The 27,018-nt window shown below is 44.2% G+C and overlaps 1 protein-coding gene across 1 annotated transcript in view; it reads left to right on the top strand.

The window, feature by feature from the left end:
* Nucleotides 1-27,018, top strand: part of ENG (endoglin) — a 93,283-nt gene that overhangs the window by 24,780 nt on the left and 41,485 nt on the right. Inside the window, exon 2 of the mRNA XM_082264239.1 lies at nt 22,957-23,108. Within this exon, the coding sequence (XP_082120365.1) occupies nt 22,957-23,108 (152 nt within the window). The remainder of the gene's footprint in view (nt 1-22,956; nt 23,109-27,018) is intronic.

Genomic DNA, 27,018 nt, shown 5'->3' with positions numbered 1-27,018 from the left:
ACACCAGTTTCCCGATTGTCAAGCTACCCCATGGCTTTAATGTTTTCTGGGAAGTCAGGGAAAGGTTAGAAGTCCTTATCTGCAAAATTGTTTCAGGTCAGCAACTCAAAATACTGAAGCCAGAGTTTTATATAAATTGGCAGGAGGATAGGTCAGCCACAACAGTCTCCATATTATACAATGACAAATCCCTTTAAATCAGGATGGAGCTTGCCAGTAGACCTTGTCTGACCAGTTATACGAGAATCAAATTGGTTGGTATTGCCAGTGGAGTCGTTTTCCATTACAAACCCTCAATGTTGGCAGATAATCATGATCAATAGGGAAGAAACTGACTGGACGTATTGTGATACAAACCAAGTCCAGCTGCGTTTTGAAACGTACATGTAAGATCACTTGACATGTCCTAGACTGTTTTGTGTGCCGTAGCTGAGCGACTGATAAATAACAACGAGGAGAGGATATGGAGGAGGTGGCGACATAGCGGAGCCTGGACCAGCTTTGTTTAATTCACTTGTAATTTGTCAAATAATGTCAATGTGTTTACTCAGAGCTCTGGAGCAGATGGCGGGGAGGAGAGGCCAACCATACTTAAGGATCCTCAGAGACAATGAAATAAGAAATACATTCCTGTAGAATGATCAGGATCTAATGATTAGCCACAGTCCTCTATGTTTGTCTGGGTGATTCACAATGAAATAGCCCCATGCAGAGATACAGGCAGCGGAAGTTGTATGCTAGGTTCAACTTTTACTGCAAAGGTGGACCTGCTGCCACCTTGCAGGGCTTCCTATTGGTCCTTTAACCACTTCTGGACCGGAAGATTTTCCCCCTTAATGACCAGGCCATTTTTTGCAATTCGGCACTGCGTTACTTTAACAGACAATTGCGTGGTCCTGCGACGCTGTAACCAAATTAAATTTATGTTCTTTTTTTCTCCACAAACAGAGCTTTCTTTTGGTGGTATTTGATCACCTGTGCGATTTTTATTTTTGCGCTATAAACAAAAAAAGTGCGACAATTCTGAAAAAATAAATAAATAAATAATTTCTTATTGCTATAACGTTCCCCCAAAAAAAAATTTTAAACATCTAATTTTTTCATCATTTTAGGCCAATTTGTATTCTGCTACATATTTTTGGTAAAAAAAAAAAAAAAAAAAAACATATCAATAAGCGTATTGTGATTGGTTTGCGCAAAAGTTATCGCGTCTACAAATTAGGGGAAAGATTTATGTCATTATTATAATTTTTTTTTTTTTACTAGTAATGGTGGCAATCAGCAATTTTTAGCGGGACTGCGACATTGTGGCGGATAGATCAGATACCTGACATTTTTTACATTTTTGGGGAGACCAGTGACATTACTACAGTAATCAGTGCTAAAAATATGCACTGTTACTGTAATAATGACACTGGCAGGGAAGGGGTTAACCCAGGGGCGATTAACCACTTGCCGACTGCCTAACGCCGATCTACGTCGGCAGTCAGCCCCTCACAGGCAAAGTGACGTAGGGCTACGTCACTAGCTTGTGAGGGTCTAGGGAGCTAGCGCGGGCCCCCGGAGGCGCGCTCCCGCTCCCGCGTGGTCACGGACCCCCCCGCGCGTGTGACCGGCGGACCCGATGTCCGCCGGTCACTCGGCGATCGGCGGGGGAGAGGGAGAATGTCAGGCAGCTTGTGTAAACAAGCCACCTGTCATTCTCCTTGCTGTTAGGATACTGATCACTCGGATCTAGTATGTAGATCCGTTGATCAGTGTCCATACAGCTCAAGCCCCAGCCAATCACAGTAGAAAGCACGCCCCTAGGGATACACACAGCCCCTCCCTCCCAAATAAAGTTAACCCCTTCACTACCAGTGTATTTTTACAGTAACAGTGCATATATATAGCACTGATTACTGTAGAAATGTCACTGGTAACCCCAAAAGTGTCAAAAATGTCAGTCAAGGGTCCGATCTGTCCACCCCAATGTCGCAGTACCGCAAAAAAAAAATCGCAGATCGCCGCCATTACACGTTAAAAAAAAAACAACAAAAATGACAGAAATCTTTCCCTTTGTTAGTAAACACGATAACTTTTGCGCAAACCAATCAAAATACGCTTTTTGCGATTTTTTTTACCAAACATAGGTAGCATAAAACAAATTGGCCGAAAAAGTAAAAAAATTTTGATTTTTAAATTTTTTTTTTGGGGAATTTCATATAAAAAAATGTGAAAAATATTGCTATTTGTGCAAAACTGACGCTCTTTTTTTGTTTATAGCGCGTGATCAAAAAATCGCACAGGTGATCAAATACAGCCAAAAGAAAGCTCTGTTTGTGGGAAAAAAAGGACGCCAAATTCGTTTAGGTACAGTGTCGCACGACCGCGCAATTGTCCGTTAAAGTCACGCAGTGCCGAATCGCAAAATACCCCCTGGTCGGAATGGGGGTAAAATCTTCCAGGGCTTAAGTGGTTAAAGGGCTAAGTGTGAGCCTAGGGGGTGTTTTCTAACTGTGAGGGAGATGGGCTTGTAATATCAACACAGAGACCTGTGTTCCTAAATAGGAGGAACACAGGGGCTCTGTGATACCAGAGAGAACAACGATCTGCTGTGTTTGCAACAGCAGACTGGCGTTCTCTCTTTAAGGGGAACGATCGCGGGTGCCCGGTGGCAGTCCCGGCCGCCGGCCCTGTGCCTCGGCTTCGCTGCTGGTGAGTGGGTGCGTGCCCACAGGATCGCTCTTGCGAACCGCCGTACAGGTATGGTGATTCGCGGGAACCTGCCGCCGTATAACTACAGCGGCTGGTCGGCAAGTGGTTAATGTGATGAATGGCCTTGACTAATAGTAAAGCTTGGGAGGGAAAGGGTTTGATTTTTACATATTTATCAGAAGAGTTAAAACTATACTTCTGTTGGTAGGTTAAATCGCCCACTGGCTTGCTTGGTATAAACATCAGTCTACTCACCTACAAAAATATTTAAAAAGGGCAAACTTAATAGCCCACTTGGTCTTTTTATGCTATGGGTTTGTTATGGGGTCTATGGGGTTGATTTACTAACAGCAAATAGGCTGCTCACTTTGCAGGAGGATGTTTCCTTAGTCTATTGAATGTGGTAAAAATTCACTATGCAAAGAATAACCAATCACATGCATGGATAATAAAATAATAGTATTTTTGCTTGCACCTGATTGAATGATGGAAGTCAGCAGAGCTGTACTTTATTCACTAAGCTAAAGGAAAATTCCCTTGCAAAATGAACAGCCTATTTGTTTTTAGGAAATTGACCCCGTTGTATCTATTTCTCAGGCTTTCTGATCTCCTTGCACTTTGCTACAGTCCTTTGCTGGCAACAAAATCGCTAGGGGCAGAATCGCCAAGAGCCTGCCTGTCTGTCCCTATGGTTTCACTCCCCAGAATGCGGCATAAATCTTGATCGCTAGCGAAGAGGGCAACATCTCGCTGCCTCGGGCCAGCGAGGGAGCAGTTCCAAAGGGACAGACTGATGGCCTCTTTAACCACTTGCTGACTGCTCTACGCAGGGCTATTTTTCAGCCACCACCTTTGGCTCAGGCCCTCTGCTCTCTGCCCACCACCATCACTTGTAAACACAGAAGTCTGGCTTCTATGTTTACAAGTAACAGCTTGTCCCCCAATGGCTCCCACAGATCTGATCCCCTGAGTGTCTCCCACTAAATGCAGGATGGGGACAAGGGAGATGCAGGTGCCCGGAGTGCAGTGCAGATGCCAACAACTCCAGTGGCTGATTTCCCTGCAAGCGAGAAGGGCAGAGCCAACTACAGTGTACTGGGAAGTACTAGAGCCTACCGGGTGCATGTGCTTATGTAGAGATAAGCAGCTGTGGAAGAAGGCTGAACTATGTATGCAGCCCAACCCTGAACTCGGCATTATGTACATAACTCACCCCCAAATTTGTGTGGTTGTTTAGGGGGGGGGGCTTGGGGGGTCATGGTTGAGTTCCTGTACCTGTTTTCTGAGGAAAAAAAAGCCCGGGCTCCACGTATATATATACTGCACACACGCCGCCGGCGACCAGCTCCCACTGTGAATGGACACAGCGGGAGCCAATCAGAGGGTCTGCACAGGCCAGATGTCCACCGGGACCCACTGAATGTTCATGAGAGAGGCAGAACGGTAGTCTGCCTATGTAAACAAGGCAGATCGCTGTTCTACTAGTAGGGAAGACAGAGATCTTGTGTTTCTGCTAAGCAGGAACACTGATCTCTGTCTTCTAACAGCCAAAGCACCCCCCACACAGTTCTAAAGCACTCACTAGGAGCACATTTAATCCTTTGATCGCCCCTGATCTTAACCCTTCTCCTGCCAGTGTCATTAGTACAGGGACAGTGTTTTTTTTTTTTGTCACTGGTCCCCAAAAAGTGTCACTTAGGGGTTGATTTACTAAAACTGGAGAGTGCAAAATCTGTTGCAGCTGTGCATGGTAGCCAACCAGCTTCTAACTTCAGACTGTTCAATTCGCTTTGACAATAAAACCTGGAAGCTGATTGGTTTCTATGCAGAGCTGCACCAGATTTTGCACTCTCCAGTTTTAGTAAATTAACCCCTTTGTGCCAGATGTGTCTGCCGCAATGTCACAGTCCCACCAAAAATCGCTGATCGCCGCCATTACTAGTAAAAAAAAAATAAAAAAATTCCATAAATCTATCCCATAGTTTGTAGTTGCGATAACTTTTAATTAATTAATATACCCTTATTGGGATTTTTTTTGTTTGTTTTTTTTATCAAAAACATGTAGCAGAATACATATTGGCCTAAACTGATGAAGAAATTCGTTTTTTCTTTTTTTTTTGTTGAGAAATTTGGTTTTTTACATTTTTCATTGGATGTGTTTTATAGCAGAAAGTAAAAAATATTGTTTTTTTTTTTTTTTCAAAATTGACGTTTTTTAAGGTTTATAGTGCAAAAAAAAACCCCCAAAAACGTAGAGGTGATCAAATACCACCAAAAAAAGCTCAATTTTTGGGGAAAAAAAGGACATTGATTTTATTTTGGTACATTGTCGCACGACCGCGCAATTGTCAGTTAAAATAACGCAGTGCCATATAGCAAAAAATGGCCTGGCCATGAAGTGGGGTGGGGGGGGGGGGTTTAAAATCTTGCAACCAATCGCCAGCAGCACGGTCACTAGCAGCAGTCTCCAGTTTGACCTTACAGCATCTAAATTGTTAAAATTAAAATTCTCCCTGTAAGAAGAAATTGTGTAAATGCTGACATCTCCTGCTGCCTATGCCAAATGCCTCTGTGATAAAAAAAGAATTATCTTTGCAGAAACCGACACTTCTGGGAGTGTCGCTGCCCTCTGCTTATAGTACATATATTCCCTCACTTTCTGCCACAGTGATGAGTCTCTCACAGAACAGGAAGTGAATAAAAATACCCTCTATGGAGACACAGACCGCATTCATGTCTGACCAAAAAAAATAAAAAAAATAAAAAAAAAATACCCTCAAAAAAGGGACGCTAAAAGGATTTAAAATATAACAGAAGTTTTAAAACCTTTGCAAGTCTGTCTAAAACTAAAAAATAAAAAGTTTGCCGGAGTTGAGCTTTAAACCTGATTGGTCAAACTTTGTTCAGCAGAGTTCAGTGGAGACAAGCAGCTTGTTCCAAGCTCCACGTCCATCCGTCTGCCTGGCTCCATCCTGTTAACATTAACTCGGGGTTGAAGTGCTCTTCTATCCTGTTTCTTGCTCAGCTCTGGGGATTGGGAGTTAGAACAGCAGATTTACAGGAACCGGCCGAAGTTCCTGAGTCTCGCATACCGGCTTGGCGAAACTTTCTACAGCCAGCAAAGTTTTGTGGCTTTCAAGGAGGTTATTGTAGGACTAGTCCTGGGGTGTCAAACTCAGTTTAGATTGTGGGCCGCATCAGCATTATGGCTGACCTCAAAGGGCCGGTTATATCTGTAAGACTATATACATTTATGCAGGGCTTTTTTCTCATAGAATAGGTGCAGGAATTCAACCATGCCCCCCGCCACACCGCATTGAATGATCAGTGTGGCCAAATTGCACCTACAGTGGGAGGATCCTAAAGGGGCAATAAATACCAGGAGTGTGTCATGTGCAGAGTTCAGGGGTGCGCTATGTACAGAGTACAGTGTTGTGGAGTGCGCTACATACAGAGTGCAGGGTTTAGGGCAGGGGTGTCAAACTCAATTTCATCAAAGGGCTGCATAAGCAGTATGATTGCCCTCAAAGGGCCAGTTGTATCTGGGGTGCACTACATACAGAGTGCAGAGTTCAGGAGTGCATTAGGTACAGAGTGTAGAGTTTAGGGGTGCACTATGCACAGTGTGCAACCCAACCCCCCCCCCCCCAAAGCTTTCTTGCATCTCTCTCTCCTACCTGGCCTGGCTCTAGTACCTACCTGTTTAGGCGGCTCTGCCTCACCTTTCAAAGAGGTCATTCTCTCTCTCTCAGCTTCTGGAGATCTGATCCTGCCATTAGTGTGTGCAGGGATCTGTTAATTCCGGGAGAACTGCTGTGCTTGCAAGTGACAGCAGGGAGCGGAGGGCCAGAGCCGGAGGTGGTAGAATTGAGTTTCACCATGTTCTGGCTGCAGAACTGGGTGCGAGGGCCACTTGATAAGGCCTGGAGGGCCAGATTCGGCCCGTGGGCCTTGTGTTTGACATGTGTGGCTTAGGGGGTTTGTTCTGCACAGTGTGCAGTGTTCAGCTCTCTTTTACATCTCACTCACCCTGGGTAGGAGGGCCACATGATATGGTCTAGCGCAGTGGTCCTCAACCCTGGTCCTCAGGGCCCACTAACAGGCCAGGTTTGCAAGATAACTGAAATGCATCCCAGGTGATATAATTTGCTGCTCAGTGATCGCAGTACTCTAGTCTGCATCTCCGCAAGGTAATACTTAAAATCTGGCCTGTTAGTGGGCCCTGAGGAACGGAGTTGAGGACCACTGGTCTAGCGGGCCGGATTTTGCCCGCTGGCCTTGTGTTTGATACATGTGGACTAGTCCATAGAAAAGGACAAAGACTAGTCATGTGGGATCTGCAACCATAGGCGTGCACAGGGGGTATGCCAGGTGTGCCTGGGCAAACTAATCACCCCATATGGCACAAATTCCCCCTGTTGATAATTCACCAAAGCCCCCCAACGGGGCTCCTAAAAAAGTTGTAAAAAAACAAAAAAATAAATAATAAAAATAAAAAACTACCGTCACCAGCCTCTGACCTACTAACAAGTCTACTGTTCTACTGACACCGTCCACTGCCCTACCAATATTGTCCATGTTTAAATATATTTGGGGTGCCCACACTAATGCAATAGGCTGCAAGTGCTATTAAAACGTGGCACCAGTGCCGGGACAAAATCATCCAGAGCCCAGGGCGTACATGCCAAACTGCAACACCCCCCCCCCCCCCCCCAAGATGTATGAGCATTGTGCGTCAGCACTAATCTGCATGCTTACCCCCTAAGCATAAATTACCTCTCCTCCCAGCACAAATCCACCCCCCCTGCTGAAATCCACACTCTAAGCAAAAATCTTTGCCCCTCGCCCATTCCTCAAATGTGCCCCCCCCCCCCAAAAAAGAAAAACTCCTAGCACAAATCCTCTAGCCCTATTACCCCTCCTAGTACACATCTTCTCCCCCAAATTCAAATCCCCCTTATTAGCATGAATCTTCTCCCCCCCATCCCTCCTCCTAACGCAAACCCTCCTAAATCACCACTATTAGCACCACCCCCCAATTTTTAGATCTAGAACAATACTTACCCCTGCCCCCCCCCCTCATACACAAATCATCTCCCCCCCCCCAATCTCCTTGTGGTGCCCCCCCACCTCACATGGTACCACAGTGCCCAAGGCAGCCTCCCCTCCTCTCCTGCCCGCCCCTTCTTCCAGCCCTGCTTGGCACACACAAGTGAAATGATCATATTCTCGGTTCACACCTATGTGTTTAATGCTTTTTGCAAAACTGCGCCACAGTCCATTTAACATGGTTTCCTATAGGACGCATTCACATCTATGCTTTTTTAAGCCGCTGCCTTTTTAGAAAGGTTCAGGGATTTTTTAAAAAGTTAAACAGTGCATTTTTGGTTCAATAGACTTCACAGGAGAAGCCGCGTTTTTGCCACGATTTGCGTTCTGTAATCCACCTAACACTGAATTGGGCAAAAAAAAAAAAAAAAAACATAAAATAATGCAAAACTTATTAAAAAAACATGTGAAAATGCGCCAAAAACGCGCGCGTAAAAATGCAAAAAGCACAGCAAAAACTGCTTAGTTGTGAACCGAACCTACAGGCAGATTCACACTCCCACGTTGTAATGTGTGATATAAAGGGTAAGAAAACCCTAGCAATGACCTTTTATTTAGTCCCTCCCTTGTGTATTGGTAAAGCAGGACTAAAGTTATAAAAACAAAAATGACGTATATATGCTTCAAAGTTCAATTCTCAATTGTTTCATCATGTTTCCTAAAAATGTATATTTAGTCCCTATACATTCCCAAGAATTGTTTCCAGAGATCTACGAGTCCTTTATTCCTCTGCTTACAACTATTCTGTTCTCTAAATACACTATATTGTCAAAAGTATTGGGACGCACAATAACTTTATGGCATCCCAGTCTTAGTCCATAGGGTTCAATATTGAGTTGGCCCACCCTCTGCAGCTATAACAGCTTCAACTCTTCTGGGAAGGCTGTCCACAAGGTTTAGCAGTGCGTTTATGGGATTGTTTGACCATTCTTCCAGAAGCTCATTTGTGAGGTTGGGCACTGATTTTTGGACGGGAAGGCCTGGCTTGCAGTGTCTGCTCTAATTCACCCCAAAAGGTGTTCCATCAGGTTGAGTCCTGAGACTCTGTTCAGGCCAGGCAAGTTCCTCCACCACAAATTTTCTCACTCATGTCTTTATGGACCTTGCTTTGTGCACTGGTGGGCAGTCATGTTGGAACAGGAAAAGGCCATCCCCAAACTGTTCTTACAAAGTTGGGAGCATGAAATTGTCCAAAATGTCTTGGTATGCTGACGCCTTAAGAGTTACCATCACTGGAACAAAGGTGTCAAGCCCAACCCCTGAAAATCAACTCCACCCCATAATCCTCCCTCCACCAAATGATTTGGACCAGTGCACAAAGCAAGGTCCGTAAAGACATGGATGAGCGAGTTTGGGGTGGAGAAACTGGACTGGCCTCCAGAATGCCTAAGGTTAGTTGCTCAAGGGAAGGAAAGTAGCCCCTGGAAGCCACACATCTATGATGTCTTGCAGGGATGAGTAGAGTACCAACCTCAGCCTAGACTCTGACCAGGCCACGCCCCCACGACTAAGCTCCGGGGGCGGAGCAAAACACATTGGGGGGCGTGACCTGGTCTAAGTCCAGGCTGAGGTTGTCACTCTACTCATCTCTGCAAGACACCATAGATGTGCTGCTTCCAGGGTCTACCCTCCTTCCCTTGAATCACTGCAGGTGCCAGGATGGGCCCCATCCCCTGCCAGCACCCTAGCATCAGCTTAGGATGCATTGTCTACATACCTGCTGTCTATTGAGCCTTAGCGGCACATACATTGTCCAAGGTTAACTGCTGCCTGAAGGCAGCCAGCTTTTGCAACCCTCATGCCACAATGATTTTGCTGCTATCTCTTTGGTTGCTAGGATGCTGGCACAGCAACCAATGATGCGGTACCCAGCCACCAGCATCCTACCAACCAATGACTCTGTGCAGCTGTGTGTCATTGGATTCCAGGATGCCAGCATCTTACTGTAGCAACCAGCTTACTAACACTGCACTGTGTACACTAGACAGCTTTACTGAGATTTAATGAGGATGCAGTGTCTGGTATATACACTCCAGTCTTGGTGCCAAACCCCACCACGTGACGCCTGAGGCAGTTGTCTCATTTTTCCTCATTGGCGGCACTCCCTTGGTTAATGCTGCCAAAAATCTCTTCAGCTGTTTGCTTTCTGTGTTATCAGCCTACAGTCTTATCAGTTACAATGTCCCTAGATATCTCTAAGGCTGGGTTCACACTTGTGCGAACACAGACATTGCATGTGATTTGCACCGCATTGCTGTGCAGATCACATGAGGTCTGTGCGATGCAAATTCAGCCATACAGTTTGTATGGCTGAATTTGCATCGCATTCGGACCAAAATAGTACAGGACCCATTTTTTGGTCCGCACGGTTATTGGATTGCATGGTTGTTCACTGTTATTGGATCCGATTCCTGTACTATTTCACAGTTCGCACTGCAATCCGATCCGGGGATGTCATTAACTTTATAAAACAGGAAGAAAATCTGCGCTAGGTCAAGTAAAAATAACAAAAAGGTAAGCAGCCACTTACCCAACTATGATACCAGATGTAAATGATCAATATAAAAAAGCGGCGCTATGTCCTAATAGTGCAATCATGAATAAACATATGGTAAATAATGTAGCATGAAAACAATTAAACATGCAGTAAAAAAAATAGGAGAAAAATATATCATTAAAAAAATATGTAGAAAAAAAAAACAATCATATCAAAGTGATATAATGAAATCGGCGCAAAACCCAGTACTAGGTGAACATAAAAAGTCCTTTTCAATAATAAACGAGAGTGTCCATAAAGTGCAAAAAGGTGTATAAGTGTCGTTGATTGAGGAAATCCACCAACCAAGCACCAACAATTAGCATACGCTTCTTACCAGATAGTGCGAGCCATAAATTATAATGGTCATAAAAGCACAAAATAACCCGGCATCAGAGATAGGCGGTGGTTGCTCATCAGCAGCTCCAAATAGATCGGAAATAACAAAAAATGAACAAGCATAGTGAAGCCTGCTAACATTTAAGTCCTTTTATTTAAACTATGTAAGAAGTACCTTCGATAAGTTGTAAACAGGCTCAAAGGAGTCAAAAACAAGCAGACTGTCCGCTCATAAGAAAGGAACACTGTGAGAAACGGATAAGCAAGCGTGAGGTCTTCAGTAACAGCCAATCCTGACACGTTTCGTCATCAGTGACGTCTTCCCAGGGGCAGGCAGAATGTCAGATACCACGCTCCATTGAATTAAATAGTAACACACAGTCTGCAGTAATTGGTTAAGAAGTTAGTGAGACAAATGTCATCAACTTTCCATTGAAACCCACAGCGATTTACAGATGTCAGTGTGAACTGTCTGATTCAGATGCGATGCAGGAACCCACACAAGATTCGCAGGGTTTCCCGCATCGTACCAGTGTGAACCCAGCTTAAGGGATACAAACCCCTCCATTCTATGTTGTTGAAAAGAGGTGAAGGTGAAACTTCTGTAGACCGGTCCTAGGGTGATGATGCTGCTTTTACATAGATACAACATAGTGAGTCAATCCACCCAAAACGAGTATTTCGTTTTTTGTAGGTGCTGGAAAGTTAAAGCACTTCTGTTTCTCTCGGGGACTATTGATGAGATCTCTGCTGAGTTATCTGGTCTACACAACTGATGTGGTTTATGAAGGGATCCCACCATACCCGTTGTAATGCAATTAGTGGCTGGTTGCTACAAGTTACTGCTTGGCGCACATGGTTCTTTGCTTCATTATGTTCACGGGAATATCTGGCACCCTTTGCCATCCTAGCATACTTTGCCCATGTATTGATATAGTCTCTGACTGAACCTAGCTGCCATTGCCATTCTCTGCGTTGTTTTGCTGCCTGGCTCTAGGGAGACACTGAGACGCGTCGTGACGCTGGATTCTGTACATAACAGGGGGAGGGGAGACTGTATTTATTTTTGCTTCCAAAGAACTTCCCTTTTACATTTTCCTCCCTATCTGATCCGCTGAGCGCCTCTCTCCCGGCACCCGCCAGCGAGACTTTATCTGATAATGACATAATGTGGTGCCAGCTGGCCTCTGAGTAAAGCAGGGAAAAGTTACAGGATCTCGAGGAAGCTGTATTCACCACCTGACTGCCCAGTACCAGCCACTAAACACAAAACATCACAGCCCTATAAATGGTACCTTTGAAGAAACTATTAGCGTTTTTAAAGGATGAGTTCACATTTAAAAACTAAAAATAATAAATGCACACATTGCATTTATTAGTCTAAAAAACCCTGAAAAAACAACAAATTGACTACTTTCCACAAATAAAATACATGGCAAAAAAGGAAAAAATCAAAGTGCTAATAGTGCTCTGAATATCGTCTTGGTGGTGACAAAAGATTCCCATTCTTACGACCACTATTAGACCAGGGGTATGCTGCAAGATTCCCGTTCTTGTGACCAATATTATAATAGGGGTATCATATTAGACTAGGGGTATTACACAAGATTCCTACTCTTAGACCACTGTTAGAGAAAGGATATCACAAGATTCTCATTCTTGTGACCACTATTCAAATAGGGGTTTCACAAGATTCCCATTTTTGCGACTACTATTAGATCAGGAGTATCCTGCAACATTCCCATTCTTGTGACCAATATTAGAATAAGGGTATCATATTAGACTAGGGGCATTATGCAAGATTCCTACTCTTGTGACCACTGTTAGAGAAAGGATATCACAAGATTCCCATTCTTGCGACTACTAATAGATCAGGGGTATCCTGCAACATTCCCATTCTTGTGACCACTATTAGATCAGGGGTATCCTGCAAGATTCCCATTCTTGTGACCACTATTAGAATAGGGGTATCACGCAAGATTCCCATTCTTGTGACCACTAATAGATCAGATCAGGAGTATCGTGCAAGATTTCCATTCTTGTGACCATTATTATATCAGTGGTATCCTGCAATATTCCCATTCTTGTGACCACTATTAGATCAGGGGTATCCTGTAAGGTTCCCATTCTTATGACCACTATTAGATCAGGGGTATCCTGCAAGATTCCCATTCTTGTGATCACCAATAGATCAGGGGTATCCTGCAAGATTCCCATTCTTGTGACCACTAATAGATCAGGGGCATCAGGCAAGATTCCCATTTTTGTGACCATTATTAGAGTAGGGGTATCAAGTAAGATTCCTATTCTTGTGACCACCATTAGATCAGGGGTAACATGCAAAATTCCCGTTCTTGTGACCACTATTAGATCAGGGGTATCCTGTAAGGTTCCCATTCTTATGACCACTATTAGAGTAGTGGTATCACAAGATTCCCATTCTTGTGACCACTAATCGATCAGGGGCATAAAGCAAGATTACAATTCTTTTGACCATTATTAGATCAGGGGTTTAATGCAAGATTTCCATTCTTGTGACCACTATTAGATCAGGGGTATCCTGCAATATTCCCATTCTTGTGACCACTATTAGATCAGGGGTATCCTGCAACATTCCCATTCTTGTGACCACTATTAGAATAGGGGTATCACGCAAGATTCCCATTCTTGTGACCACTAATAGATCAGATCAGGAGTATTATGCAAGATTTCCATTCTTGTGACCACTAATAAATCAGATCAGGAGTATCTTGCAAGATTTCCATTCTTGTGATCACTATTAGAGTAGGGGTTATCCTGCAAGATTCCTATTCTTGTGACCACTATTATATCAGTGGTATCCTGCAAGATTCCCGTTCTTGTGACTACTGGTTGTCAGCCTGCTATGTGTGCTCCTTCAGTTGGTTGTCGGGTTACCTATAGCATCTATTGGATTAGCAGACCATTGGCCAAATAAAGGAGCTTAGTGTTGTCAACCTGATATAGGACAAACGGAGTGTGCACACCGCTCAGACAGGTAATGGTTATGATTAAGGACGAATTGTCCATCTGAAAGGAGTTCCTGTCTTTTGTCTGGCATGGTGACAATAAAGCATTTTAAAAGGTGATTCCACTGTTGTGAGCGGCCATCCCATTTTTCCGAATCTCCAATAGGAAGTGCTGGTATTGGTGGGTATTAGTGGATTCAGGGAACATCTGTTCCCCTGGCAGCTGTCTAAGAGAGGGTAACCCTCACCTTGGAAAGACATCCTCTGTTGAGTCTACAAGGCAGAAAGTAAAAAGGAAATCTTAAGACATAAAAACCATAACCATTCCCTACTTTATCAAAATGCAGATTTGTGTTGTGGACAACAAATAATCATAATAATAAAGTGGAACTGCACTGCTTCTGATCACCACAAACCAAAAATGCTATTAAATTCATTTGTTATATTCAAAGCAATCTCCCCCATCCATCCGTGTCTCCATGCTTTATTTTGCTAAGAAAAACACCCCTAGCATTTCTGGTTGTGGCCATCTTAAAAAAGGGCAGATGATTCATGTATCATTTACTTCCTGGAAGCCATCTGCCCTTAGTTCAGGCATGGGCTGAGCTTCCACTTTAACATAGCAGCCACTCAGAATACCGGTCTCCTGACACTGTAGGTTTCCACAAGTTACATCTTAATTTGTTATGATTTCACCCAGAGGTCTCCAAACTTTTCAGTACAAGGTCCACGTTGTATATTTTGCAAATATTCATGGGCCCAAAAAATCAGCTTTAAAAATGTAAAAATGAATGACCACCCCCCCACCCCCCCACCACCACCACCACCGTAGGACAGGGCCACCTTCAGAGTCCCCCTTAAATCAAGGTCCCCGTCAGAGTTCTCCTTACATCAGAGATCCCCTCCCCCCATTCCCACATCTGATTCCCTCTGTACATTAGGGCCTCTATCAGCATAGAAAATTTGCCAAGTTTCCCTTCTCTCTGCAGCACAGAGAACAGTCAGATCTGATAAAATTATATATCTGAAGAAAAAAACAGGTGCCTGTAGCAACCAATCAGATTCTCTGTTTTATTTACCCATAGACCGTATTACGCAAGCAAATGCGTCAATAGCAACAACTTGCCAGTCACAGAATTATTAAAGTGGGGTGCACAATCATCTGATTTTCCTCGTTGTTTCACAGAAAATTGGAACCAATGAAAGAAAATGCTTACGAAAATTCTCGTACGACAAAGGCTTTTTTTGTTGTTTATTGTTTCCCATCATGTGGAGTCTTTCGTTTCTGGTTTTTGCCATACAAAAATCATACGAAAATGGCACACACTAAGCCAAAATCATTCGTTCTGCTCCCGTGCAAGAAAAATTTCGGAGCTTGTCCCTTCGGAAATTTTCATTCAGAAGGTCGGAAATTCGCCGTAGAAAGTTGTGTACACACTATGCGAAAATCGCACGAAATGTCTTTGGACAAAAATTTTCCCCTGATTTTCTAATAGTGTGTACGAGCCTTTAGTCTTAAAGCGAAGTTCCGCCCCCCCAAAAATTAAAAGCCAGCAGTTACACATACTGTACACATACTGTAGCTGCTGACTTCAAATATTAGGACACTTACCTGTCTTGGAGTCCAGCGATGTCGGCACCGCAGCTGATGTTTCCATCGGCTGTCGGGTGCTGCCGCCGCCATTGCCGGTGAGGGCTTCACGCGGGTCCCTACTGCGTATGCATGAAGCGAGGTGCGCATTTGGATTGGCTCTTGGATTGACGGGGGAAGGAGGAGGGGGCCAAACTTCCGAGGTACAGCACCGTGGCTCCGTCTCCGGAAGTGGGGAAGGGTACCTGTCAAAAACAGGTACCCGTTCCCCTCTGAAAGGTGCCAAATGTGGCACCGGAGGGGGCGAGGAAGCAAAGTTCCACTTTTGGGTGGTACTCCAATTTAACTATCTATGGCAAGAATTCCCAAACTATGGCCCTCCAGTTCTTCAGGAACTAAAATTCCCATTATGCCTAGTCATGTCTGTGAATGTCAGAGTTTTACAATGCCTCATGGGATGTGTAGTTCTGCAACAGCTGGAGGGCCTTAGTTTGGGAATCCCTGATCTATGGTGTCACTCCCTTCCTAACAGTTCAGACTCTTTAGTGTTTCGGATATTGATGTTGTGACGATGTTGTGATATTGATGTTGTGACAATGTTGTGATATTGATGTTGTGACAATGTTGTGATATTGATGTTGTGATATTGATGTTGTGACAATGTTGTGATATTGATGTTGTGACGATGTTGTGATATTGATGTTGTGACGATGTTGTGATATTGATGTTGTGACAATGTTGTGATATTGATGTTTGTGACGATGTTGTGATATTGATGTTGTGACGATGTTGTGATATTGATGTTGTGACGATGTTGTGATATTGATGTTGTGACGATGTTGTGATATTGATGTTGTGACAATGTTGTGATATTGATGTTGTGACAATGTTGTGATATTGATGTTGTGACAATGTTGTGATATTGATGTTGTGACGATGTTGTGATATTGATGTTGTGACGATGTTGTGATATTGATGTTGTGACGATATTGATGTTGTGACGATGTTGTGACGATGTTGTGATATTGATGTTGTGACGATGTTGTGATATTGATGTTGTGACGATATTGTGATATTGATGTTGTGACGATGTTGTGATATTGATGTTGTGACGATGTTGTGATATTGATGTTGTGACGATGTTGTGATATTGATGTTGTGACGATGTTGTGATATTGATGTTGTGACGTCCATGATGGTTGCATTTTGGTGATGGTGTCAACAGGATCAGAAGTGCCGCTGTGTCCCAGCCGGTAAGGCAGTAGAAACATGAAAGGGTCGCTATGAGCTACAAAACCTCTTCTTCCTTCGAGCATGAGGCCTTGTCGTAATAAATAAGCCTGTGTGATTAGCACTGTGTCCATACAGTGTGCTGACTCAGAGTGTGGTCTAGTTCCATTCTTAGTGTATGGATCCTGCTGCTACAGAGGCCATCCACACAGCCAGTCTGTTCTCCATAGATAAGGGTTGTTTTCTGTGCCGGCAGGAAGCTGTGCACAATGGTGACTGCTCAGGTCTATGACCCACTGCCGAGCTTGGATGTAAGCCCCACTCATTAATTAAAGCTTCTATTAATCCAGTGTGGAGCTTCCGTGTGTCCGTCCTCACCCCCCCAAGGCAGGAAGCTGCCCACACATCCAGAGGGCAGACTGCTATTTTTACTATGTGTCTGACTGGAGAGCACGTGGTGACACACAGGGGAACTCCGACTCCCTAAGACTGACCCTCCTGCTGCTGAGTGACATGGTGGGACTGTCTAGGATTCAGTAACAAAGGTTTGTGTAATGAACGATTCCACTCTAAGGCCCCTTTCACACTTGTGCTCCTTGTCCTGTGATTTGGGACTGCAAAGTCGCATGACAAGTCGCTCGCAATGATTTCCAATGAGTACCGTTCATATCTGTACGACTTCAAGTTGCAACGACTTCAAAGTAGTCCCTGCACTACTTTTGGGCGATTTTAATATGTTTTGAGGTCCAAAGACATAGGTATTGCTTCAAGTCCGGCAACAAAATCGCAGTACAATCACGTGACTTTTAAGTCGCACAAGTCTGAAAGGGGCCTTATTAAAAAAAAAAAAAAAGGGGCCAAAAAAAGTAAACCCGTTAAAGAGGAAGAAAGTTTTTTTTAAAATGTATAAATATTTGTGCCTTGCAGGAATGAGCAGAGTGATTTTGGGAAAATTGACTTTGCAGTCACAACAGGATATAGCAACCCTACAAGAAGACCTGGATAAAATAAAAGGGGTGGGCAACTGTATGGCAAATGAGGTTTAACCTCCTCCCGACCACCAGCCACAGGTGGCTCGGCTGCATGAATCGCTGTATCCATACGTCGCCCCTAGGGAGCGATCTTGGGGGCGTGCACAGCGAATTGCGAGAGGGGAAGCTGATCTGCGGGGCCAGCGGCTGCGATTGCCACCGGGCACCTGCGATCACTCCTTGGGGAGACAGAACGGTGGTCTGCCGTTATAAACACAGCAGACCGTTGTTCTGTCAGCAATCAACACAGGGCTCCTGTGTTCCTCCTATTTAGGAAAACAGTTATCTGTGTTCATTCCATAAGCCCATCCCCCACACAATTCGAAAAACACCCCCTAGGCAAACATTTAGGAACACAGGTCCCTGTGTTGATTCCATAAGCCCATCCCCCACACAATTAGAAAACACCCCCTAGGCATACATTTAGGAACACAGGTGCCTGTGTTGATTCCATAAGCTCATCCCCTACACAATTAGAAAACACCCCCTAGGCAAACATTTAGGAACACAGGTCCCTGTGTTGATTCCATAAGCCCATCCCACACACAATTCGAAAAACACCCCCTAGGCATACATTTATGAACACAGGTCCCTGTGTTGATTCCATAAGCTCATCCCCTACACAATTAAAAAACACTCCCCTAGGCATACATTTAACCCTTTGATCGCCCCTGGTGTTACCCCCTTCCCTGCCAGTGTCATTATTACAGTGATTTAAAAAATGTGATTTTTTTTAATTTTTTTTGGGAATGTTCTATAGCAGAAAGTAAAAAATATGTTTTTTTTTTTTTTTTTCAGAATTGTCGCTCTTTTTTGTTTATAGCCCAAAAAAAAAAAAATGGCAGAGGTGATCAAATACCATTAAAAGAAAGATCCATTTGTGGGGAAAAACGACATCAATTTTATTAGAGTACAGCGTCGTATCACTGCGCAATTGTCAGTTAAAGTAACGCAGTGCCAAATCGCAAAAGATGGCCTGGTCATTAAGGGGGTAAAACCTTCCAGACCTTAAGTGGTTAATATTGATAAATGTAAATGAATGCACTAGGGGATAATGCATATGGGGGGGGGGGACCCTCTGGGCAAATTCAGGATGGCAAAGGATCTGGGGATCCTTGTAGATCACAGGCTCAGCAATGGCATGTGATGCCAAGCTGCAGCAAGCAAAGCTAGCAGAATGTTATCATGCATTAAAAAACAGTAATTACTCAAGACATAAAACTTTAATTCTACCACTTTACAAAACTCTGGTTCAGCTGCATCTAAAATATGCTGTCCAATTCTGGTCTCCAGTCCTCAGGAAGGATGTGCTGGAACTAGAGAGAGTCCAGGGCAACAAAGCTAAAAAGGGGACTTGAGGACCTCAATTATAAAAAACAGCTACAGGCAATAAACTTATATGACAGCTTACAGTTGCTTCGCTTGAAGAGGTCAGAAAGCAGAAACCCGTCGCTGAATTCATTCATCTATATTAGACCCTTATTCTAGATAATGGTCTCTCAGATGTGAATATGGGACCCCAACACAAGAAAAAATAAATAATTATTTTGAGAGAGACCCCACATTAAAAAAAAAGAAAAAAAAGAGGTCCCATCCAAATTCTATACCAGACCCTTTGGGTCGGATGTGGATTTTAGGGGGGGGAACCCCATGGAAATTTAATAATGTAATATATAATACAATGCTGCGATTATACAAAACTATACAAAACACACAGAGGGCACACCGACCTAGTGCATTATCCCAAGACAAAATAATTTATTGAATAAAAACACGGTAAGTATTGTACTCACAAAGACAACAGAAAATTGCACATCACAGATCTCTGTAAATTTCATCCAATGTATCAACACGTATGGGTATAACAGTCACTGAAGGCAGCCCATGGGCTGACGCGTTTCGAGGAATTCCTCTTCTTCAGAGCCACTAGTTATATTATAGTGGCTGCGATTATACATGACACTGGGCTCCCAATGAACGGGAAAATTTTGAGCGTTAACTCAAAACACCAGAACAGCCGGTAGGAGAGGGGTGGGAGCACGGGGGGGGGGGGGGGGCAGGGGAGCACACAGGGGCCCAGAGACAGCAGAACACAGGTGAACTGGATAGGGGGTGCGGTGGGGGCAGAATACAGAGGAACCAATCTCCTCCATTTTCCTCCTGCAGCTACAGGAGGAAAAAGGAGGACAGTGATTTCTCTACATGCCGCCCCTCCTATCCAGGTGTACAGGGGAGCCTAAAGGGTCCCCTGGAGCATGGGACCCGGTTGCTATTGCAACCCCTGTTGTTACGCCCCCGTTCATCCCTGATTAAAGCGAATAGCCACATTTTGTTTCCAATTTGAAACCAAGGGCCAATAATTTATTTAGTTTATTATGTTGTAGATGTAGAGCTTACATATTTTCTTCTTTAAATTAGTTAAAAAAAAAACTAGACATTCTGGCATATGCTGAGATTTTCAAAATAATTAGACTAGGGATTTAGCAAACATCAAAATTGAATTAAAATTACTTTCTGCTTAGAAAATGTATTGTTAGACACATGTAAGAAAATGGTCTTCTAATGGTTTGTTGCAAAAATCTCTTTCCAAAAAATGTTCAAATGTAAACATGCAAACAAAAATGTCTGAACAATGTTCTCAGCACTAGTCAGAAGCTTCAAACAAACATATTGTAGCATCATTATTGATACCGTATATTGTATTTAATTTGTTTCATTATTCTTCTTCAGAAGGGGGTGATCTGTGATTTACCTATATTCAAAGTCCTTGGCTCAGACAATAATCAGTCCAGGGGATGTTGGGTTTTGTGTTTTTATTTAGAACTGGGATAGGAGAAGGGGTGAGTGAGATACTCCAACTATGAACTATGCACAATCTTGAGGACAACTAACTGCAGAATGCGGCAAGGCTGCTGCTTCACCTTGCCACTGAAGTGATGATAGTTTAGAAAGTTCCTGTTTTAGTCATTCTCTTCAGGGTTCTAACTTGGCACCCCCTTTGTTTCCACTGCCTGTGTGTGCTGACACCCGTCCACTGACTCTCCACTGGAGTGGTCCCCTTCCTGGGCAGACCCCTTGGCAAGCTTCCCTCTACTCACAGACACTGTTTTTCCAGAGTTGCTCCACCAGTCAGCTTTCCTGGACCTCTGTATTCAGCACTGCACTCCTGGTCCACAAGGCCGACCGCCTGTGACCGCCTTTCAGAGCAAAAAGGAGGAGAGACATCCGTCACCCTCCTCCCGGGACCTAGCTTCCCGTCCAAAGACACCCTGTCACATGTGCCCGTGGCTTTTATAACATATCCCAGGATGCAACACTGTTGTGCCAACTCACTGGGATAGTCATAAAAGCCTGTGTGTTTCTGGCTGGGTTTCCTCCACTGTCCAACAGGCTCCCCTATTGGATACAGTAGTGACACTCCTTCAGAACAGATATATCACACATGGACACATGCAAACAGGAAAAACTAACAATCAGGCTCCCCTGATAAGCAGATGGAGCTGCTAAGCTTTTATCCACCTAGCACCTACCTAGGAGGGTGCTACACATAGTATTTGTGTTACTTTGTCATCTTAAGGAATGACAACCTTGCCACCAAATCAATGGGCCCGTATTGAAAGTGTAAAAGAAAAATCCTAGTCGATAAGGGGGATAGAGGTGGGAGACCTGAACTGCTTAATATAGCAAGTTGCTAAAGCGTAAAGCACTGAAACCTGAATTTGCATGATAGATGGGAGTTAATGGACCTTCTAGCCCAGTGGTCCTCAACTCCGGTCATCGGGGCCCACTAACAGGCCAGATTTTAAGTATTTTTAAGATGCAGACTAGAATACTGCAATCACTGAGCAGCAAATGAGTTTACTTGTGTTGCAATTTAGTTATCTTGCAAACCTGGCCTGTTAGTGGGCCCCGAGGACCAGAGTTGAGGACCACTGTTCTAGCCAACCCTGAAAATCTAATACCTTTCTAGGGACGCAAAATATAAATCAACAAGCCATCAAAGCTTGTAACTGTCCTTGAGATCTGGATAGAGATGGTTTGTTCCATCATTGAGTCCAGTGGCGGCCGGTGCGCCGCCTCCCCCTATCCATGCGTCCGGCCTCCTAATCTGCATGCGGGGCGCCGGACTCATGGAGTTCAATGGGGGTTTTTTTTTCTGAGTCACCTGATTAGAGCCAGAGGCTCTAATAGGCTCCAGAAAAGGGTGGACCCGGGGCGCAGAGCAGTGCGCCCCGAGCCCACTCATTGTGGGACAATAGCGAATGAAAATTCGCTATTGTCACACGGATCCTCCTCCTAGCAAATCAGGAAGCGGGTCAGAGACCCGCTTCCTGATTGGCCGAAAGGCAAAACCATGCCATTGGCCGAGGAGGAGGCGGGAAAACTCGAGGAGACGACGGGGGGACTGAGGAGAAGCCGCCGCTGCGGGAGGTAAGTGAACTGGTCTCAGGGGGGGAGGGGGGGACTCGGCACGCTACGCTGGTCACTCTGCATTGAATGGGGGCACGATGATCTCTCTGCATTGAAAGAGGGGAAAGTTTGATCTCTCTGCATTGAAAGGGGGCACGCTGGTCATTCTGTATTGAAAGGGGGCACGATGATCTCTCTGCATTGAAAGGGGGCACGATGTTCTCTCTGCATTGAAAGGGGGCACGATGATCTCTCTGCATTGAAAGGGGGCACGATGATCTCTCTGCATTGAAAGGGGGCACGATGATCTCTCTGCATTGAAAGGGGCACGATGATCTCTCTGCATTGAAAGGGGCACGATGATCTCTCTGTATTGAAAGGGGGCACGCTGGTCTCTCTGCATTGAAAGGGGGCACGCTGGTCTCTCTGCATTGAAAGGGGGCACGATGATCTCTCTGCATTGAAAGGGGGCACGATGTTCTCTCTGCATTGAAAGGGGGCACGATGATCTCTCTGCATTGAAAGGGGGCACGATGATCTCTCTGCATTGAAAGGGGCACGATGATCTCTCTGCATTGAAAGGGGCACGATGATCTCTCTGTATTGAAAGGGGGCACGCTGGTCTCTCTGCATTGAAAGGGGGCACGCTGGTCTCTCTGCATTGAAAGGGGGCACGATGATCTCTCTGCATTGAAAGGGGGCACGATGATTTCTCTGCATTGAAAGGGGGCACACTGATCTCTCTGCATTGAAAGGGGGAACGCTAGTCATTCTGCATTGAAAGGGGGCACGCTGGTCATTCTGCATTGAAAGGGGGCACGCTAGTCATTCTGCATTGAAGGGGGCACGCTATACCTTGATTACTGAAGGCTTTTGTGACCTCAAAGTCACGCAATTTTTACAGCGTTTTTTGCCGCAAAGCAATGCCTATTACATTTTTCTGTTTGTGCCCCCCCCCCCCCAAAAAAAAAATTTTGAACACCAGCCGCCACTAATTGAGTCACATTCCAATTCTTTCTGTTCCAGATCCAGTTCCTGAACGGTGCAACCTGAAACCTGTAGCTAACAAAGATGAGATCTCCGCATTTTTCCAGCGTCCTCTCATCCTAAAGGGCTGCATGGCGAAAGTTACAAATCGGGAAGTGTATGTGCTCAACCTCAATTACAAGGAAGAAGGGGTAAGTCTTCTTCAAAACTCAAAACTTTTTAAAATGTTAATCCTTTTTGCTGCCAGGGCTGTCTTTGCATTACGTTTTTTTGGACACATTTTAGGCCTGAAGATTAGATAAAAGCCCCAAACATCACTTGATTGCTTGTTTTTGAATGCAAAGACCCTAAAAAATATGTTTTAAGTTGCAATTTTTTATGGCAAATGCTATTAGTGCAACAGTTTATCAAACCCATATTTTCAGTAAAAAAAAAAAAAAAAACAGATATATATATTATATATATATATATTTTCAGTAAAAAAAAATAATCGTTGTGAGCACAAACAATCTTTTACCTTTTTTTTCTTGCTAAAATATAAAAAATAAAATCTAAAAGATGAGGTTGCATTGAGTAGATAAGATACCAACAATCTCAAATGTGAAACGTGAGTGAAACTTTAGTACCCAAAATTGCCCATAGGCAACACTTTAAAAGCCTGTAGGGTCCTTTCACACGGTGCGCTGTCTGGCGAGGTCCGTTCTGCTCAGCGGGGGATCGATCCGCCGATCCCTGCTGAGCAGGCGGATGACAGCTCTGTCTCCGCTCTGTGTGCGGAGATGGAGCTGTCAGATCCCCGCTGTCCTCTATGGGGAGATCGGATGAGAACAGACCGCTGTCCGTTCTCATCTGATCCCATCCAATCTGATCTCCTGGACAGATGGAAAATAGGGTTTCCATCCGTCCGGATTTCATGGATAGGATCGAAATCGGATAGCAGCGGGTGTCAGCGGAGATGTCTCCGCTGACACCCGCTGCCCCATAGGGATGCATAGAGCATCCGATCAGGTCCGCCTGAAAAACTGACAGGTGGATCGGATCGCCCGTGTGAAAGGACCCTTAGAGGTCATCAGTTTAGAACTAACCCTATTATTATTGTTCTTATTCTATCATTTGCAGAAAAACCCAATATGTGTGATGGAATCGTTGTTTTCAAAATAAGTGCTTTAAAAAAAATATATATCTTTTCTATTTTTTTATTGATTTACTATATACACTTTATGTTTTTTAGCTTTTTTTACTCAACTTTATTGCTATCACATAGGAGGCTTGCAAGCAAGTACAATGTTGATTAAACTGCATGTTGCTGGCCTCCAGTTTCAGTGGAATGGATAGTGTTAGCGATGGCCTTCGGGCCAGCCCTGGGTGCCAGATCCCTACCGCTTAGGGCAATAAACGTATAACATGAACCTCTGTCTTCTCAGCCCAGGTTCCCTATACAAATATATTATCAAAAGTATTGGGACACCTGCCTTTACACGCATATGAACTTTAACAGCATCCCAGTCTTAGTCCGTAGGGTTCAATATTGAGTTGGCCCACCCTTTGCAGCTATAACAGCTTCAACTCTTCTGGGAAGGCTGTCCACAAGGTTTAGGAGTGTGTCTATGGGAATGTTTGACCTTTCTTTCAGAAGCACAGGTCAGGCACTGATGTTGGATATGATGTCCTGGCTTGCAGTCTCCGCTCTAATTCATCCCAAAGTTGTTCTATCGGGTTGAGGTCAGGACTCAGTGCAGGCCAGTCAATTTGCTCCACTCCAAACTCGCTCATCCATGTCTTTATGGAGCTTGCTTTGTGCACTGGTGTGCAGTCATGTTGGAACAGGAAGGGGCCATCCCCAAACTGTTCCCACAAAGTTGGGAGGATGAAATTGTCCAAAATGTCTTGGTATGCCGACACCTTAAGAGCTCTCTTCACTGGAACTAAGGGGCCAATCCCAAAAAATGAAAAACAACCCCCCACCACATCTCCCCCCCCCCCTTCCACCAAATGATTTGGACCAGTGCACAAAGCAAGGTCCATAAAAGACATGGATTAGCCAAGTTTGGGGTGGAAGAACAAAGTCAGGAGCATGAAATTGTCCAAAATGTCTTGGTATGATTACTCTTTATGAGTTCCCTTCACTGGACTTAAGGGGCCAAGCCCAACCCATGAAAAACAACCCCACACCGTAATCCCCCCTCCACCAAATGATTTGGACCAGTGCACAAGGCAAGGTCCATAAAGACATGGATGAGCGAGTTAGAGGTGGAGGAACTTGACTGGCCTTCAGAGTCCTGACCTCAACCCGCTAGAACACCTTTGGGATGAATTAGAGTGAGACTGCGAGCCATGCCTTCTCCTTCAACATCAGTGCCTGACCTCACAAATGCTCTTCTGGAAGAATGGTCAAACATTTCCATAGACACACTCTTAAACCTCGTGGACAGCCTTCCCAGAAGAGTTGAAACTGTTATAGCTGCAAAGGGTGGGCCAACTCCATATTGAACCCTACAGACGAAGACTGATACCATTAAAGTTTATGTACATGTAAAGGCAGGTGTCCCAATACTTTAGACAATATAGTGTATAATGCTAGGTCCAAATACTAGAAACCTTAATGTTAATCATTATATAACCCCAACTTCATATACATAGCTCTGTGGTGGGTTAGCAGGTGAAACCATAGAGCGATGCGAAGGACAAGTTTCCGATACACTCGGAAGTTTTAAACTCTGAAGGTCTTAACCCTTGAAGAAAGTGTGTTTGAGATAATTCTAAGGAATTTTCTTTTGCAAGAAAGTTTTTCTTTTAATTAACAAAGTCACTTTCAAGATCTGTTTAAGCATGCTATAGCAATACAGACAGAAATACTTTTATAAAGTGGATTACTTTGCAACCCTGGCTCAGATTATTAACTTTGCCAAAAAGGGTGTAAAAGTGGAGTCAACCTTTAGGCCATCCTGTCTTGTGTCATTGTATTTTTATTGATTTGTGCTTTCTGTGTACACAGTGCACGGGGTACAGTATGCCGGGTGGGAGGGGAAGCACCATTCTTGGCATGCAGAAGAATTACTGGAAATGGACCTAAAGTTACCGTCTTAATTCAGTTCACGTGAAACAATGTCTGAAAATTCACGGGGTAAAAATAGAAAGTTGAGCCGAATCACCAGGCGGCATCATCCAGGGCGACATTGTGTCGATAGAGGATCTAGTTCGCTGGGTCAGCGTGGTGACAAAACGCCCTTCTTTGTAAGGGGTGGTAAACTGGCTGCTACCGTCATTCCATTTAAGGGACTGGTTTTTATTTTTTTTTTCCTCAAGTATTTATCTTGTTTAACTTTCACTGTGAAACAATCCTGCTCTCTGCAGCTTTTTCTTTTTTTTTTTTATCTTCACATTTTTGCATTTTAATCTTAACTAAAAACAAATGTTTTGGCTACACTGCAGGAGGCCTGAATGAGGATAAATGATTGAAGCAGAGACGTGCGCCTGGAATTCATTTAATGCCATTTGTTTTTTCCCCTAACATCATTTTATTTAATTTCATTTAAAGTAAAAAACTCTAACGCTACCCTTCCCCAGCCCTCCTAAGCCTAAACTCCTAAACTGCCCCAACGCTGACCTAACTTGAATGGAGCCATATACCAAGGATCTCTGGTCTCAATTTTCAATCCTATGCAAGTCAATGGGGACAATGGGAATTTTGCGTAACACAGTAGGTAAGCAGCTAGGGTGGAGGGATTGCTTAAGTTTAGCTTAGTAGGGCCGACAGGTGGGAGGGTTGGAAATATACACACACACACACACACACTATATTACCAAAAGTATTGGGGCACCTGCCTGTACACACACATGAACTTTAATGGCATCCCAGTCTTAGTCCGAAGGGTTCAATATTGAGTTGGCCCACCCTTGGCAGCTATACATCGTTTCAACTCTTCTAGGAAGGCTGTCCACAAGGTTTAGGAGTGTGTCTATGGGAATGTTTGACCATTCTTCCAGAAGCGCATTTGTCAGGTTAGGCACTGATGTGTACGAAAAGCCCTTGCTTGCAGTCTCCACTCTAATTCATCCCAAAGGTGTTCTATCGGGTTGAGGTCAGGCCAGTCAAGTTCC

The sequence above is a fragment of the Pelophylax lessonae genome (genome assembly GCF_965119305.1).
Source record: "Pelophylax lessonae genome assembly, chromosome: 7".
NCBI classification, from domain to species: domain Eukaryota; kingdom Metazoa; phylum Chordata; class Amphibia; order Anura; family Ranidae; genus Pelophylax; species Pelophylax lessonae.
The sequence above is the reverse complement of the archived record's forward strand: the minus strand, read 5'-3'. Positions and strand labels throughout refer to the sequence as shown.